The sequence below is a fragment of the Anguilla rostrata genome, chromosome 12, assembly GCF_018555375.3.
Source record: "Anguilla rostrata isolate EN2019 chromosome 12, ASM1855537v3, whole genome shotgun sequence".
Taxonomy (NCBI): domain Eukaryota; kingdom Metazoa; phylum Chordata; class Actinopteri; order Anguilliformes; family Anguillidae; genus Anguilla; species Anguilla rostrata.
The window spans coordinates 18359243-18377533 of record NC_057944.1 but is presented as its reverse complement, the minus strand read 5'-3'; the positions used below and the strand labels follow the sequence as shown (position 1 = coordinate 18377533).

Genomic DNA, 18291 nt, shown 5'->3' with positions numbered 1-18291 from the left:
GGGTTCCTATGGTCCCCCACTACTCAGGCACTACAATTCACCTATGTCGGCCAGATGGTGGCGCTATAACAAAGGGTCATGCTTAAAAGGCCATAACTCCCACACCATAAGTCAGATCAACACAAAGTGTCATCGACCAATGCTACAATGTGCTACAACTTTGCTATTGGGACCACCTATGTCCGCCATATTGTTTGCCTGCCATTTTGACTTTTTAGTTGCGGCGCAGAAGTGCTGCAGCTCTACATATGCGCCGGGCCATCTAAGTGTTACGACATGCCATCTAAGTGTTACGACATAGTAAAGGCCTTTACGGCAAGCGGCTAGTAGACTTCCATGGTGACACAACTAAGTAATCCGACACCGTCGGGTCTAGTTTGCAAAAGACTTGTTTCTACAGGGCTTTTTCAATTTTGGCCCAATCAGCACTGAATGGGTTACAGAGCCTCAGGAGAACACCCTACATAAACGCAATATAAATTGGCCCAATCGGATAAACGGTATGGCCGCTGTCAACCGACAAACTTCTTGAACTTCGCCAAAGCGCATCTCTTAGCACAAAATTGGCCATAAGTCATCAATATTTTATACAATCATCATGACATTCAGTAGATATGTTGGGCGAAGGTATTTGATCATGAGGACAAAACCATTTTAAAATAGCTCCATAGGTGGTGCAATAGTCCCAATGCTTGGACCCCTCCCAATTCCGCTTGCGGCTTTAATTATTATTATTACTATTATTATTACTATTATTATTATTCGTAGGAATAGTAGTATTTATTATATTATTGGTTTGCTGTTATTATTACATCATTACTGATACATTATTGTTCATCATACTTTTCTGTAATAATAATAATAAGCACTCACTTTGTGGTATATACGTTGGCTATAAAATGTAGCCAAGACAGCGCATTCCCAAATGATAGACTGCTATGGATTGAAAGGTATTGTAGTGAGGTATGGGGTGGCGGGATTGGACTAAACTGCACCCACAGCGTCACTGCCAACACGAAAAAGGATTTTCCAAAAAGAAGCTATCAGTTTTGCGTGGCGCTCTGTTTGGACTCTGCAGAAAGATGTTAATTTTATGATCAGAAATCAAAATAAGCCCAGAACACCCCTCCTGTTGGATGGGAATGGCTGGTGGATAAGCAATTAACAGCACATGATCATGCTGTGTTTCTTTGAATCTCAGGGAAAGATCTGCTGGACATCATTGGGAGTCCCTTGCTAAAGTCATATTCACACGGCTTTTCAATTAAATGTTTGCTGAAAGAAAAAACCAAAAACAGCTATGCCCTCCCAGCCCTGAAAAACAAGCATGATGATGATGTATATTGTTAGGCTGGCAGAGATCTTCAGCCATACCTCTCGCTCCACTCTGCAGCACCCAAAGGAGTAGGACTGACTCTGCCTGCCTCCAGCACATGCCCTCTGCAGGCAGACTGAACAATTGAGTAATTTACAAAAAACACAGAAAACACATGCACTCTGATTCATCAATCTTTTATTAGTGGTATGAAATCCCCAATGGTCTGTGGCTCCAGCTAAGTTAATATTAGAGGTAAAAATCTGTTATATATATGCTATATGTTATTCACTACAAGAAATACAGCATAAAGTAGCAGAATAACATAACAAATATTCTAAATACAATCATCCATCAATATTACTGAATTGTTGTGTGCTTCAGAGAGATTTTGATGGCATTTTCCCCATCATGTGCTTTTTGGTATTTTGCTCCGGCCGAAACAATATAATGAAACATTTAGGGACAAAAATGCAAACGATCAAGCTAAAGCTGGAAGCTAAAATTGCAAAGATCTCCACAGCTACAGTGAACTTTCCTGGTGAGCTGACATAAGCTGGTATAAAGGTGATCCAGACTGCACAGAATATGAGCATGCTGAATGTGATGAATTTAGCTTCATTGAAGTTGTCAGGCAGCTTACGTGCCAGAAAAGCAAAACCAAAGCACAGTATAGAGAGGAGCCCAATATAACCCAGTACAGCCCAGAACCCCACAGCTGATCCTACATCACATTCTAGAATGATCTTCTCTTTGTAGTGCATCATGTTCTTGTTGGGGAATGGAGGGGATATTGTTAACCAAAGTACACAAATAAGGACCTGTATGAGAGTGAAAGCAAGAACACTCAGTCTCTGCTGCAGAGGTCCAAACCACTTCATCACATTACTGCCTGGAAGTGTAGCCCTAAAGGCCATTAACACCACTATTGTTTTTCCCAGAACACAGGAGATGCAGAGGACAAAGGTGATCCCAAAAGCAGTGTGGCGCAGCATACAGGACCACACAGAGGGCCGGCCGATGAAGGTAAGAGAGCAAAGGAAACACAGTTTCAATGAAAATAGCAGCAGGAAACTCAACTCAGAGTTGTTGGCTTTCACAATGGGAGTGTCCCTGTGTCTGTAAAACACGGCAGCCACCATGATGGCCAAGCAGGCCCCAGTCACCGAACAAGCTGCAAGGATGATCCCCAGAACCTCGTGGAAGGACAAGAATTCAACAGGTTTGGGTGAACATTTATCCTTCTCGGCATTCGACCAGTAATCAGCTGGACAGGTGATGCAGTTTAAGGAATCTGCACAAAAGAGAGAAAACCCTGTTCAGGAGTGAGCAGAATCAAAACAGCCTGGGGGCTGTGGGATGAAACATGGGTTCCACACAAGTTTTCTGCTTCAAGTCTTTATACCTAAATTAAACTCATTTAGCATTGTCTGGCACAAAGACATGGTGTTACCCCGATTTGTGACAGCCTTCAAAGTCCATTGATTTTCATAAACATATTCAGAATTTACTTCAGCTAAATGCAGTATAGTTAATGTGCTACATAGAGATAGAGTCTTGCCTAAGCTCATTAAGTTGCAGGTGTGTCCCCCAACATGTTGTCATGAACATGCCTTCAAAGTACAATATACATATACAGAATTTTTTTAAGCTAAATGTAATATAGTTAATGTGCTACATAGAGTTAATTATTCCTGCTTCTCTGTACCTGTAGCATTGCTGATTTCACCCTCAGCACAGGGCACACAGTTGTAGCAGCAGACAGGCCTTCCTCTCTGCACAGCCTTCCGAGTGCCTGGGGGACAGCTCTCACTGCACACTGATACAGGCACCTTCAAACAGATATCACAGCAATAGACATGGCATATTAAAATCCAACTCTGACATGCCACCATATATGTCTAATGACATTACATTTTAATGTGAAATTACCTGTGGTTGGCTGCCTGCCCAGGTAATGTTCTTCTTAATGATGAAAACCTGTCCATCTGGGGCAGATGCATCATAGTGGCCCACAGTCAGAAACTCCATGTGCCCATCCCTCGTCACTTGCCAGTTCACCAACTCATAAGTGGCCACTGGATCCCCATTAGCATCAAAGGAGACTTTGTACCCGTTCCTGGAGAAGTTCACTTTTCTCAGGTGCTCCATAACCTGATAGGAGGGAGTCAGAGGGCTGATAGTACACCTGCTAGTAACCATTTCAACTTTCACTCAACCTCCATTTTAAGCATCTACTCAGTTTTCCATAATAAGCAGATCCTCATTGTCTCAGCAGTGGTATGTTCCTTACCCAGATTCTCATGACCAGTAGAGAAATGGGTAGGTCTTTCAGATTCTACCTCATTGTATTCACCAAGAAAATGCTATATTTTGTTGTGGCCTTTTAAGTGATAGGTTGTATGTTGTAGGTTTCACTATGCTTGATTTATTTATAATCTGCACTATATTACCAAATGCTCTGTAAATCACACCAAATTAGGGCATCAGCCAAACAACAACAACATCAACAATAAAAATAAAATAATAATAATAATAATAATAATATTGTCGATACCCTTATTAATTATAGTTGATAGACTGCATAATGGACTGTTTACCTTCCAGGGCTCAACTTGGATGCTTGTGTTGCAGTGCGGTGGAGCGTTAGGTTTTTCTGTGCAGATTATGCTGTGTATGGCATGGGCTATTGCATACACAGCCTTGTATACCATGTTGGAGATGCGCAGCTGGGATGTGTCTGTGTAGGGGTTCTGCAGATCTCGCAGATTCTGGTTTCCATCGCATGTTTTCTGGCCCACTGCAGTCTGACTTCCCCCCAGGCTGCAGCCGAAAGCACTCTCCCAGAACTCTGTGAGGAGCGGTGAGTGGGAAACCTGTGCCGGCCCCAGGTCCAACAGGAAGTCCCGCAGCCCTGGAATGACTGAGCGGCGGATTCCAAAGCCGATGGCACCGGCGAACAGATGGAACTGCAACATCTTGCGGTCAGTGACCCAGGCCTCACTCCCAATCCACTGTAGCGGGGCCATCAGCCTGCCTTCCAGCTCTGAAAGCAAGACCAGCATGTCGCCCGAGGAAATGAACGCCACAACGACGCGGGCCGTGGACCTGCTGATGACCTCTGCCACACGTCGCACTTTTGTACGGGGGTTGGTTTTGTAGAGCGCCTCTGAGTACTCCACGCAGATGCCCTCTGCCTGTGCTGCCTGCAGGAAGGCGGCCATCCCGTTGTTCCCATAGTCTGAGTCGCTCCTCACCGCCCCAATCCATGTCCAGCCGAAATGCTTGACTAGTCTAGCCAGGGCAGCTGCCTGGTAGTAGTCACTTGGGATGGTCCTGGAGAAGGTGGGGAACTGCAGCTTGTTGCTAAGACAGGCACAGGTAGCAAAATGGCTCACCTATAGCTCCGTGAAAGGAAAGATGCACATTTTAAAACAATTAATGTAACTTTATTTTAATCAGGAATATAAGTGAATCACAATATATCTGTCTACATACCTACCAACTTATGTCTGTCTATTCAGCACTAATACACTAGGACTGTGCACAAATTTTTGAAACCATTCAGTAAATTCAAAGTCTCTGTCTATTCACTGAAACAAAAGCCAGACCAAATTGCTGTGAAAGCATCAGGCTTATGATTGTGTTCTATGGATATGGATGTCTGTTGGATTCATAAAGACAGAATATGAACACAATATCCTATATATTAATGGCTCATCTCTATATTTATTTCAAATACATTTTTGAACGCAAGGATGATTATATCATAATTATTTCAGGTCATTTATCGGAACATGCAATGGGGACTGGGCCAGGTGGAGCTCACCAGGGGGATGCCGAAGGGGCCAAAAATTCTGGACATGGCGATGGAAGGAGTGGAGCTAGAGTCGCCCACAACAGCATGCACAGTGGCAGACTTTGAGCAAGACTGGTTGGGAAAAAAGGCTGGTTCAATGCCATTGGCCAGCTGGAACGCCACCTTCACAGCAACCGGCACGGAGGAGCAGGAGTCATGATCCGGTAGCCCAGAGTTACACCTGGCAGGAGCTCTGAACTGTTGTTGATCTCCTTGATGGCAAACACCATGGTTCTAGCAAAGCGCACTTCTCGGAAATCCAAACTATTGAGAACAACAATATGGAGAGTCACAAATATTTACATAAACATAAGAGAACATGCAACAAATGAGTGAAATGAAAGAATTTAAAAATATGCTTTTTTATTTGATTGGCCATGATTCATATTTAGATTGAAATAAGAGAGACGCATTATATGGGCTCACTATGAAAACAAACAGATTATGGTAAAAGGAAATCTTGGTACTGGGGTTATAAATAGCCCAAGCTCATTTATATATTTTATATTTATTTGACTTCTAAAATTACAGAACATGTATATTTCTAAAGTTGCTAAATCTTCTCTTTTAACCCAATTGTGACTACATCACTGCTGCCAGGACATACAATTCCTTATCTTGAGAATTATGGAACAGATATCTTTTTTTATAAAATAATAGAACGACAACAGCATGTATTACAAAAAACTTATCTGGCTTGTTTTTTAAGACGTAGGAGTAAACCTGTGGAGATCATCATAAATGTTCTGCAACTTAAATAACAGTATATTTTACCTACATGCTGCAATTGGTCTAAGTAATACATTTCACAACATATTTTGTTTATACTAATAAATATGCATTCCAAAAATCTGAACATATGACTGTCTCCACAGTGGCCATATTGTACAATGCTCTGCCTCTCTTCACTGACCTCCCCGTACACTGCGGCGCTTTGGGTCGGCTGGTGTAGTTGTGCTCAGTGCTGATCAAATTGTAGTGGATGGTAAATACGCCTCCGATCACAAAGTCCCCAGGTTCGGAGAATGAAGCAGGCCTGGGGGTCCCCTGCAGTATGCACCCCGACCCTGACCCTCCCTTTGCCAGGGTGAGATCTTCAGCTACCAGTGCCAGAACCAGTGTGCTCCACATCACCTCCATGCCCTCAGGACAGTATGTGGTGCTCTCTCATGTTTAAATACCCCCCTGAAGCACAGCCCCCTGAGTGCATTTCCTTTCTTGGGGAAAATCATGCAGAGGAGTGGCTATGTATTATTTACAAGATGACCAACTGTCATGATTCCTTTTTTTCTTATCTTGTTTCTGATCCTCAGATGAATTCTCTTCTCACCACGCACGCACAGTAAACCACACACAACAGCAAAACTGAGGAGTGTGCTGTAAACTCGATTTAAAAAGCTCCCTGAACCAGATGCAGAAATAATTACTGTCAGTGCCAATGCTGTCCTGTTTTAGAATGGCCATATTACATAATTAGACCCCAAATATAATGTCAAATATTATATTAAACATATTTGCAGTCCTACAACTAGTGTTTGTGCAGGGCCTACAGTAACCAAGCGAACTAGTTAAATATAAGAAGTAGGGCTGCAGGTCCTTACGGGTGGCCATGTTGTCCATAAGTTACAGCTTTTGACATCAGCCTCTTTCCATATCTAATGGGATATTACAAATATAAGATGCTGTGGTGTCACCTTGGTTCGAGGTTTGCTGGCGTCATTCATTGATGAAAGAGATAGCCGTTACAGCAATCTTCCCAAAAAAGCAGTTGTCTTGATGCTACACAACACAATCCTGAATCCTGTATACATGCTGTCATTGGTTGGAGTAATGTGAGCATAAGAAAAAGATTGTCTTAAAATCTGATTGGCTGGACTAGACAAAAAAAACTATTAGTGGACATTTTTCCTGATTGTAAGGATTGCAAGGATTGTCCAAAAAATCTACAAATAAATGCAAGTGACAGGCGATGCAGAAATGCAAACCAGCTACAATTATTTGTGTATCAGTAACATTTATTTGTGGATCAGCTACATTTATTTCTTGAATCAGCTACCTTTATTTGTGGATCAGTTAAATTTACTTGTGGATCAGCTGCATTTAGCTGTGCATCAGCTACATTTATTTTTGGATCAACTGCATTTATTTGTGGATCTGTGTGTGTTACATGTATTTATTCATTTTTGAGATTATAATACTATTATTTATGCCATCAGTTAAACCAAACACTGTAACAAGCCTAGCTAAAGAAGCTGTGGAAAGGGCTGTATAGATTATTTCAGTGAATCAAGGTGGCGGTTGGGTAACCAACAGTGGATTTCAGGGTCTGCAGTACTCACTTTATTACTGGTAAAAATTTAAATTATGCAGTTAATCAATGCTCACAAATTAACTAGGTATAAAAATATAAAGGACATGGAGGCTGCAGCCGTGTGTGTTCTTTAAATGATATGAACGTATGTTAGCTAACTAGCTAGCTTACGTTGATGTTTAGTTATTGACAGTTTGCTATCAAACAGCTAACATTACTCATAGTCGTGTAAGTAAAGCACATTAGAAAGTACCCTCTTTATTAACCTAGTCATAAGTAGCTAAATAACTGTATTGGGGAAGCTAATATAGCCAAATAAGCTACTAGTTACTCTTCATAAAAGCAACTTTACACTAAAAGCTACATAAGCCAGTAGTACAAAGCTTTAGCTGCGATGAAGCTACTTCGGAACTGTTTTAATTATAAAAGGTCCCGTTTAATCACTAACTTGTCAAATTTAAAGAACCCCTTTATAAACCCACAAAAAGGAGCCATATCGATAGTGAACAGCTGATAACTAAACATCCACAGAAGCCAGCTATTTAGATAAAGTAATAATGTGGAATGTGTACAACGTTAATTGGACTGTTGTACTGAAGAGTGTTTCATGCTGACACAAGTGGTGAATGCTGTGTTTCTAATAAGGGTCAGACGTGGAGATATTTATTTGAACTGCATAGCTCAACCAGTCTCGTGAACCTTTGCTGGCTGAGGACATGAGAGTAGAAATGGTTTGATTTGATTTACACTGTTTCACATAATTCCAAAATCAATCATATGTGGCAGGGGTTACTTTTATGCTCAGAAATAAATAATAAGCCCTGTACACCCCTTCTGTTATATGAGGAATGGCTGGTGGTTAAACAATAAACAGCATCTGATCATGCTGTGTTTTTTAGAATCCCAGGGAGAAATGTGCTGGATATTTTAGGGAGTCGCTTTATAAAGTCATATTCACACAGGCCATTTCAATCAAATGATTACCAGACAAAATCAAGGCTCCCCTCCTGATAGAATGAGCCAAAAACAGCTATGCCCTCCCAGCATGATGATGATGTATATCGTTAGGCAGGCAGCACATTTCAACCATAACTCCAGAGCAGGGTTCGAATTACGGGGGGATTGGGGGGGTCTGACCCCCCTAATTAAGACTTGGGCCACCCCAAAAAGAAGTAAAAACAACAGTACGGGGGTGTCAAAATATTTATATATCCTTCTTACCCGTAATCATAAATATTACAATATATTTCCCATCAGTGGCATCACTAGGGTTGGTGTCTAGTGACGCCACTGATGGGAAATATATTGTAATATATTATTCGAACCCCGCTCCAGAGCCCCTCTGCAGCTCCCAAAGAAGTAAGACTGACTCTGCCTGCCCTCCAGTAACAGCATGCAGGCTTTGCTTCTTCTAAATCAAGTTCTAATCTTGTTACATTGGTGAATTTTCAGTGAGGACTGAACAATTGCACAATGTACACGAAATGCAGAAAACCCAAACATTCTGATTCCTTTATTGGTGGTGTGAAATTCCAATAACATTTAACATACATTCTACATAAAATAATCCATCAATATTACTGATATTTCTTCATGTGCTTCAGAGAGATTTTGATGGCATTTTCCCCATCATGTGCTTTTTTGTATTTTGCTCAGGCCGAAACAATATTATGAAGCATTTAGGGACAAAAATGCAAACGATCAAACCAAAGCTGGAAGCCAAAATTGCAAAGATCTCCACAGCTACAGTGAACTTTCCTGGTGAGCTGACATATGCTGGTATAAAGGTGATCCAGACTGCACAGAATATGAGCATGCTGAATGTGATGAAATTGGCTTCATTGAAATTATCAGGCAGCTTGCGAGCCAAAAAAGCTAAACCAAAACACAATATAGAGAGGAGCCCAATATAGCCCAATACAGCCCAGAACCCCACTGCTGATCCTACATCACATTCTAGAATGATCTTTTCTTTGTAGTGTTTCATGTTCTTGTTGGGAAAAGGAGGGGATATTGTTAACCAAAGCAGACAAATAAGGACCTGTATGAGAGTGAAAGCAAGAACACTCAGTCTCTGCTGGGGAGGCCCAAACCACTTCATAATATTCCTACCTGGAAGTGTAGCCCTGAAGGCCATTAACACTACTACTGTTTTTCCCAAAACACAGGAGATGCAGAGGACAAAGGTGATCCCAAATGCAGTGTGGCGCAGCATACAGGACCACTCAGAGGGTCGGCCGATGAAGGTAAGAGAGCAAAGGAAACACAGTTTCAATGAAAAGAGCAGCAGGAAACTCAACTCAGAGTTGTTGGCTTTCACAATGGGAGTGTCCCTGTGTCGGTAAAACACAGCAGCCACTGTGATGGCCATGCAGGCCCCAGTCACAGAACAAGCTGCCAGGATGATCCCCAGAACCTCATGGAAGGACAAGAACTCAACAGGCTTGGGTACACATTTATCCTTCTCAGCATTCGTCCAGTAGTCGGTTGGACAGGTGATACAATCCAAGGAATCTGCACAATAGAGAAAACCTCATTGTTCAGGAGTGTGCAGAAGAGATCAGGGCATGAAAAATAGGTCCTGAAGGCTGTGGGAATTAAACATGTGACTGTAGTTTTTTTGCATTGTCTTGCCTAAGCTCATTAAGTTGCAGGTGTGTCCCCCAACATGTTGTCATGAACATGCCTTCAAAGTACAATATACATATTCAGAATTTTTTAAGCTAAATGTAATATAGTTAATGTGCTACATAGAGTTAATTATTCCTGCTTCTCTGTACCTGTAGTATTGCTGATTTCTCCCTCAGCACAAGGCACACAGTCGTAGCAGCAGACAGGCCTTCCTCTCTGCACAGCCTTCCGAGTGCCTGGGGGACAGCTCTCACTGCACACTGACACAGGCACCTTCACACAAATATGAGAGCAATAGACATGGAGCCAACACTGACATACCACCATATCTGTCTAAAATCTGTCTAATGAAATCACATTTGAATGTGAAATTACCTGTAGCTGGTCACCTGCCCAGGTAATGTTCTTGTTCATGATCAACACCTGTCCATCTGGAGCAGATGCATCATAGTGACCCACAGTAACAAACTCCATGTGCCCATCCCTCATCACCTGCCAGTTCACCAACTCATAAGTGGCCACTGGATCCCCATTGGCATCGAAGGAGACTTTGTACCCATTCCTGGAGAAGTTCACTTTTCTCAGGTGCTCCATGACCTGATGAGAGGTAGTCACAGGGTTGATAGTACACCTGTCAGTAACCAGCTCAACTTCCACTCAACCTCCATGTTAACCATCCACAAAGTTCTCCCCAATAACCACATCCTCACAGTCTCAGCAGTGATATGTCCCTTCTTTAGGTTCTAATGGCTTGCATAAAAATGAGCAGGTCTTTCAGAGTCCACCTCAGTGTATTCACCATGTAAATATAACCAATTCTGCTGATTGATAGCGATTTAAGAAGTGACTGAAAGCTATATTATTATTGAAAGATTGTGTAATGGACTGTTTACCTGGTGTGGCCCAACTCTGAGATTTGTGTTGCAATACAGTGGAGTGTTAGGTTCGTCTGTGCAGATGATTCTGTGTATGGCATGGGCTATTGCATAAACAGCCTTGTATACCATGTTGGAGATGCGTAGCTCAGATGTGTCTGTGTAGGTATTCTCCAGATCTCGCAGATTCTGGTTTCCATCGCATGTTTTCTTGGCCGCTGAGGTCTGACTTCCCCCCAGGCTGCAGCCGAAAACGCTCTCCCAGAACTCTGTGAGGAGTGGTGAGTGGGAAACCTGTGCTGGCCCCAGGTCCAACAGGAAGTCTCGCAGCCCTGGAATGACTGAGCGAGGGATGCCGAAGCCAATAGCACCGGCAAACAGACGGAACTGCAGCATCTTGCGGTCAGTGACCCAGGCCTCACTCCCAATCCACTGTAGCGGGACCATCAGCCTGCCTTCCAGCTCCGAAAGTAAGACCAGCATATCGCCCGAGGTAATGAACGCCACAATGATGCGGGCCGTGGACCTGCTGATGACCTCTGCCACACGTCGCACTTTTTCACGGGAGTTGGTCTTGTAGAGCGCCTCTGAGTACTCCACACAGATGCCCTCTGCCTGTGCGGCCTGCAGGAAGGCGGCCATCCCGTTGTTCCCATAGTCTGTGTTGCTTCGCACCGCCCCGATCCAAGTCCAGCCAAAATGCTTGACTAGTCTAGCCAGGGCAGCTGCCTGGAAATAGTCACTGGGGATGGTCCTGGAGAAGGTGGGGTACTGCAGCTTGTCACTAAGACAGGCACAGGTAGCAAAATGGCTCACCTACAGCTCCGTGAAAGGAAAGATGCACATTTTAAACAGTAAATGCAACTTTATTCTAACTAAGAATATTAGTCAATCAATATATCTGTCTACATACCTACTTACATATCTGTCTTGTCCGCACTAATACACTAGCACTGTGCACAAATTCATGTAGCCATTCAGCAAATTCAAAGTCTCTTGTAGGAGAAATCTTGAATGCAAGAAATATTATGACTAAATTCTGTAAAGATGTCTATTTACAGAAACAGAAGTAAGACTGAATTGCCATGAAAGCAGCCAACTTATTATCCAGAAATATTTTCCATGTCTCTGTTGGATACTTAAAGATGTAATATAAACACAATAACCTCTATATTAATAGTTTATCTATATATTTATTCAAAATACATTTTTGAATGCAGGATTATTATATCATAATAATATCATGTAATTTGTCTGCAAAAAAATACAATGGGGGACTGGACAGGAGGAGCTTACCAGTGGGATGCCAAAGATTCCGAGAATTCTGGACATAGCGATGGAAACAGTGGAGCTAGAGTCGCCCACAACAGCTTGCACAGTGGCAGACTTTGAGCAGGACTGGTTGGGAAAGAAGATGGGTTCAATGCCATTAGCCAGCTGTAACGCTACCTTCACAGCCACTGGCACAGAAGCACAGGAGTCATGGATCTGGTAGCCCAGAGTTACACCTGGCAGGAGCTCTGAACTGTTGTTGATTTCCGTAATGGCAAAAATCATGGTTCTAGCAAAGCGCAGTTCCCGGAAATCCAAACTGTTGTGAACAACAATATGAAGAGTCACAAAGATTGACATAAACATAACAGAATATGCAACATGGTGTGAAATGAATGACATGAATTTAAATGATAGATTGTTGTTTTATTTAATGAGACGTTTCAATTTTTGATTAAAATAATAGAGGAGAATTATGTGAGCTCATCATGAAGATCAACAGATAATTGTAGAAATTAATCTTGGTATTGGGGTTATGATAAATATTCCAAGCTCATTTATATATTTTATTATTTATTTCACCTCTAGAATTTGTAGAATGTATTTCTAAAGTAGCATAATTATCTCTTTGTCAGTATATGGCAGCTATAAGACCATACAATACCTTAACTTGATGGTGAAAATGATGGAAAATATATATTTTGATAAAAATGAAACAACCAAAATTAAATGAAATGTGAAGTGTATCTTGTAAATTATTTTTCACATTATAAAACAATGAACATGCATTAAACAAAAAAAAAACAGGCCTGCCTTTTAGGATGTAAGAGTAATCATGATATAATAAATATTTAGCCATTTAAATTACATTACATTACTCTATATTTAAAAATTGATCTAAATAATAAACTTCACAACATATTTAGCTTATATTCATTTTTATGCATCTCCAGAATCTGAACATGACTATTGTGGCCTCCACATTGTACAATGCTCTTCCTCTCTTCACTGACCTCCCCGTACACTGCGGCGCTTTGGGTCGGCTGGTGTAGTTGTTCTCATTGGTGATGAATTTGTAGTGGATGATAAAAACGCCTCCGATCACAAAGTCCCCAGGTTCGGAGAATGAAGCAGGCCTGGGGGTCCCCTGCAATATGCACCCTGACTTTCCCTTTGCCAGGATGAGATCTCCAGCCATCAGTGCCAGAACCAGCATGGTCCACGTCACCTCCATGCTTTCATGACAGGATGTTGTGCACTCTCTCATGTTTAAATACCCTCATGAAGCACAACCCCCTGAGCTCATGGAGAGGAAGAGGCATTCCCTTCTTGGGGAAAAACATGTAGAGGTGTGGCTATGTATTATTTACAAGATGACCAACTGTCATGATTTAATTTTTAAAATCTTGTCTCCGATCCTCTGATGAATTCTCTTCTCACCACATAGGCACAGTATACCATGTACTATAGCAAAACTGTGTGTTGTAAACTCACAGACACATTTAAAAAGCTCCCTGAAATGCAGCAATAATTACAGTCAGAGTCAACTTTGTCTTGTTTCACAAGCATTAAGGTGCCAGGTTCCGCCTCAGATGGTGGTTGCCTCAGCAGGAGTTCATTTGTAAATAAATGATAAAAATCAAACTATTGTAGTGACCTTTTATTTTTGGGGGTTTCAATTATGCAATGTTTAGTTTATACTCCAAAACCAAATGTTTAAATTTAGAATACAAACTAAGCACTTAGGTAACACTTTTTAAACACATGGACACATGGTTGAAGAAGAGAACTAGGGAGGTGCAGAGCGGGTGACACCAACAGAGGGGGGTGACACCAAAATGACTGGTAATAATTTTTTTGTACAGTGTTTTGTGCAGCGCCGGGTTGATACAGCTATGCAGTTTGCAGTTTACTGCCAGTTGAGTTAATTAGCGGTATTAATGTGATGAGAAGCAATTTGTCATTTGAATGTATAACACGCAATTCCTTGTGCCCACTCTCACCAGCATTTTTTTTTTTTTTTGCTTCAGATTTGACATCTACCCATTTTTTTTACTTCATCAGTTGTGCAACCTTCTCCGGATACAGCGTTCACTGAACGAGCATCCCATGCATCTTTTTTGTGTTATTTTATATCCACTACTGACACTACTAAATATGACGGGTCGTTTGCTGTTCACATCCTGCAGCAGTACCTCCACTTCAGAACTACTGAAGTTATTCTTATGTTTGGAGTCTGGTGCTCCACTGTCTTTAGATTTTCGTTTGGGCAATATTGGCTTCTCTCTCAACTTTTCTTTTCAATTTCTGTGTGATTTCTGTGTGCGCACATGGCCCTGCAGTCTCATGTCCTTTTATGGGGATTGGTGAGGCGTTTACCTATGCTAATTAGGAGCAACTGGCACGCGCTTTCAGATTTTTATAAGAACACGGTTGTGAACAATTCTGCGGCTTAGAACACGTCATGAATCTGACGTAGACTTTTCTCAGGACCTTTCTCAAAAACAAATTTAAGAAAAAACTTAGGAAGATATTGGTGAATGAGGCCCAATGTTCTTGTTAGCTAAGGGACGATATAACCTAAATGCTGGGTTACAGAGAACAATGGGCATTCCATTAACCCAGATATTACCCACTAAATCTGATCTGAATGGGGCTTTAATTACATATATTAATAAACATTTAATGACACTGCATTGTCTCCTGTAGGCTACTCACAATTTGTGTCTCTATATCGTCCTTTAGCTAACAAGAACATTGTCGTTAGAAGGCATAGGAAGTGTATGGGTTTTGTATTCAAAGTGACCGATCATACCAGTGAAAACATTAGCATAAATCTCCACCTCATCCCCGCCCCCACACTGACAAAAATCAACGCTACTCTGCGTGAGGAGAAAGTGGCTCTTCGTGAGCGAGGATAAATACTTTGCGAGCGTGTAGAACCAGCTTACGCGCGGCTCATTGTTTTACTCTCGGTGTTGAAATTTGCGTGCGTGAAAATGGTTTTGTGCTCGCGCAGTGAATATCTGCGCACGCGCGGCTGCTTGTTTTACTCTCGGTGTGGGAATTTTCACGCGTGAAAGGGGTTCTGATTATTGGCATTAAATTGACGCCATACCTCTGGGTATCCTAACCTGCAGCGAGCTGCTGAACGCATGTGGATATTGTGAGGGGGTGGCACCTCACACGCATTGGCTCTTTGAGTTAATTGTCCCTGATGAGGGTCAGGTGTGGGAGTCCTATATCTAGCCCCTCAGCTAGATATAGGACTCCAGGGTTCAGCGCAGACTCATTGTTTGTCATGCTCTAGGTGTGTAGGGGTGTAAGAATCCACAGAAGTTACCGCATCAGTCCTATCTGTGAGATTTGACCACCATTTAGTTTCTTCTATGAGCTGATTCACTTTTAGTGCTTTGGAGGACATTTTGCCCTCGTCTCTTTCATTTACCTTTTCCGACCTGCCGGGCTGCGAGTGTCATTTTCATTAGTAGGTTACTCCACTCTGTTTTCCTAGTAGGTTTTTCCTATTTGCCGTGAATAATCTCCCCACGGCAGCACCTTCCTATCAGTGGAATTATCATGGAGTAATAGCAAATACAACCTCCCTGCGTTTTTAGATTCAGGTGCGGCTGATTGTTTTACCCTGCGTTTTTAGATTCAGGTGCGGCTGATTGCTTTATTGATTCGACCCTGGCCCGAAATCTGAACATGCCTATATCTCCCCTCCAATATCCACTTGACATCACGGCATTGGATGGTTGACCTTTGGGTTCAGGGAGGTTGAAAAAATCACTGGCCACATTAAAACTCGCACTGACAACCACTTTGAGAAGATGCAGTTTTTCCTTATTGATTCACCTGAGTTACCACTGGGACACCCATGGCTTTCGAAGCACAATCCTCGTATGAATTGGAGTTTGGGGTCGGTGTTGAATTGGGGTCCTAAGTGTGCTTCTCATTGTGTTGACCCCGACTCGGTTCAACTCAGTCCTTTGTCCCTCAAGTTCCCTGTCGCTATGAGCTCTTCATCTCTCGAGTTCCCCAGTCCCATTATGGATACCCCTCTTGTCTCTCCTGCTCCTGGAGTCTCCTTCCCTTCCGAACCCCGCAGGCTCTCGACTCCTGTGTCTCTTGAGTCCCCTGCCCCTTCTGATACTACCTCTCTCGAGTCTATGGGTTCTCCCGCTCTCATCAGGGTCCCTGTTGAGTACGCTGAACTTAGCAAAGTATTTAGTACACAGAAAGCCTCCGTCCTACCTCCCCATAGACCCTACGATTGTGCTATCGACCTCCTCCCGGGCACTACACCATATAGGGGCCGTTTGTTTTCTTTGTCGGGACCTGAAACTACCGCTATGAAAGTTATATTGACGAGGCTCTAGCCGCTGGTTTCATTCGGCCCTCTACATCTCTGGCGGGGGCTGGATTTTTATTTGCGGGGAAGAAAGACGGGGGACTTAGACGCAGCATCGGGCCTCAATAAAATCACGGTGCAGAACCGCTACCCCCTCCCCCTCATGTCCACAGCTTTTGAGTGCCTGCGGGGGGCGTCCATCTTCACCAAGCTGGATCTCAGAAACGCCTACAACTTGGTGAGCATACGTGAGGGGGATGCGTGGAAGACTGCATTCAACACCCCTAGGGGGCACTATGAATATCTTGTCATGCCCTTCGGTCTTTCGAACTCTCCTTCAGTCTTCCAGGCGCTAGTAAACGGCATGCTCAGGGACATGCTCAAACTATTTGTTTATGTGTACCTGGATGACATCCTGATTTTTTCCAAAACCTATCAGGAGCATGTGTCTCACGTCAAACTAGTACTGCAGAGGTTGTTAGAACACAATCTCTATGTCAAGGCAGAGAAATGCGCGTTCCATGCCTCCACGGTCAGCTTTTTGGGGTACATTGTGTCACAGGGCAGTGTGCAGATGGACCCCAGCAAGGTCAAGGCAGTACTGGAGTGGCCTCCGCCTGACTCCGTCAAACAGGTTCAGCGGTTTCTGGGCTTCGCAAATTTTTACCAGCGCTTCATTAGGGGGTTCAGCTCTGTTGGTGCCTCCCCTCGGTTCAGTTGGTCCCCGCAGGCTGAAAAGGCCTTCACAGAGCTGAAAGGGAGGTTTACCACCACGCCCATCCTCATTCACCCGGACCCTTCTCTGCCCTTCATCGTCGAGGTCGATGCCTCTGACGTAGGGGTTGGGTTGAGGTCACCGTTTTGCAGTTTTGTCAATCACATGGATTCCCACAGATTGCGTCAAATCTGCAAAAGGGAAACCAGAACATGAAAAGAGACAAATCCAAATAATTTTTTTATGGTTATAAGACTTGTAATGGTTGTAACATCTGCGTATAGAATGTAAATATGATTATATGACATACATATAGAAGGGTATAGAAGATGTGAAACCTGGTTTCCACCTCACATATGATTAGTAACGGGCCAACAAATTAAGTTAAGCCTACAGAAAATCAAGATTGGCTGAAAAAGGTTTCTTTACTCTTCTCAATTGACATAACTAATAAACAAAATGACTTAATATTTAAAACATGATGAAACCACGACTCATCCAATCTAACTAATGCAAATTATTTCTACTTTTTTTTTTTGAAAAGGCTTTAATCATGCATGCATTGCATGGGAAAGCCCCAAAATTAGCAATATGCTAGGCTACGATTTACACCGTAAACCTGGTCAGAGCAGGCGGGTGGCCAGGGTGCAAATTTCACACCAGACAGACCATAAAATAGCTATGAGCTGCACCAAAATTGCAGTCTGCTTCTCGATCTTGACTTGCACACCCCCAGCAGCAACTCTTCCCACTTCAGCTCACAGAGAGTCAGGAAATCACCAAACGGTTCAGTTGCCTCAAAATCCATGACGAAAATACTATTTCGCCAGTGCAACATCAACATGCTACACGCACAAAAATAGAGCCCTGAATGCAAACTTGCAGCTTGTATCTTAGCTATGTTTTAATACCTTGTGTGTCTTTGTGTTATTTCCATTCTGTGGGTTTTACTGCCCTTA

The 18291-nt window shown here is 42.7% G+C and overlaps 1 protein-coding gene and 1 pseudogene across 1 annotated transcript; both read right to left on the bottom strand.

The window, feature by feature from the left end:
* Positions 1-1513: 1513 nt before the first annotated feature.
* Positions 1514-5431, bottom strand: LOC135236557 (extracellular calcium-sensing receptor-like; annotated as a pseudogene).
* Positions 5432-9005: 3574 nt separating this feature from the next.
* LOC135236441 (extracellular calcium-sensing receptor-like) lies at positions 9006-13478 on the bottom strand. The gene is made up of 6 exons (XM_064302829.1): positions 13277-13478; positions 12288-12582; positions 11010-11807; positions 10492-10713; positions 10266-10389; positions 9006-9999 (listed from the first exon to the last, which is right to left on the bottom strand). The coding sequence occupies exons 1-6, from the start codon at positions 13459-13461 to the stop codon at positions 9086-9088; spliced, it is 2538 nt and encodes an 845-aa protein (XP_064158899.1). The 5' UTR covers positions 13462-13478; the 3' UTR covers positions 9006-9085.
* Between the last annotated feature and the right edge of the window lie 4813 nt (positions 13479-18291).

What these genes read in the sequence shown, in the direction of transcription:
- LOC135236441 (XM_064302829.1), bottom strand. Translation starts at nt 13,461, where the DNA reads ATGGCTGGAGATCTCATCCTGGCAAAGGGAAAGTCAGGGTGCATATTG. An exon ending in GCGCCGCAGTGTACGGGGAG is followed by an intron (nt 12,583 to 13,276) that starts GTCAGTGAAGAG and finishes TGTTCACAACAG; the next exon opens with TTTGGATTTCCGGGAACTGC. An exon ending in GAATCTTTGGCATCCCACTG is followed by an intron (nt 11,808 to 12,287) that starts GTAAGCTCCTCC and finishes ACGGAGCTGTAG; the next exon opens with GTGAGCCATTTTGCTACCTG.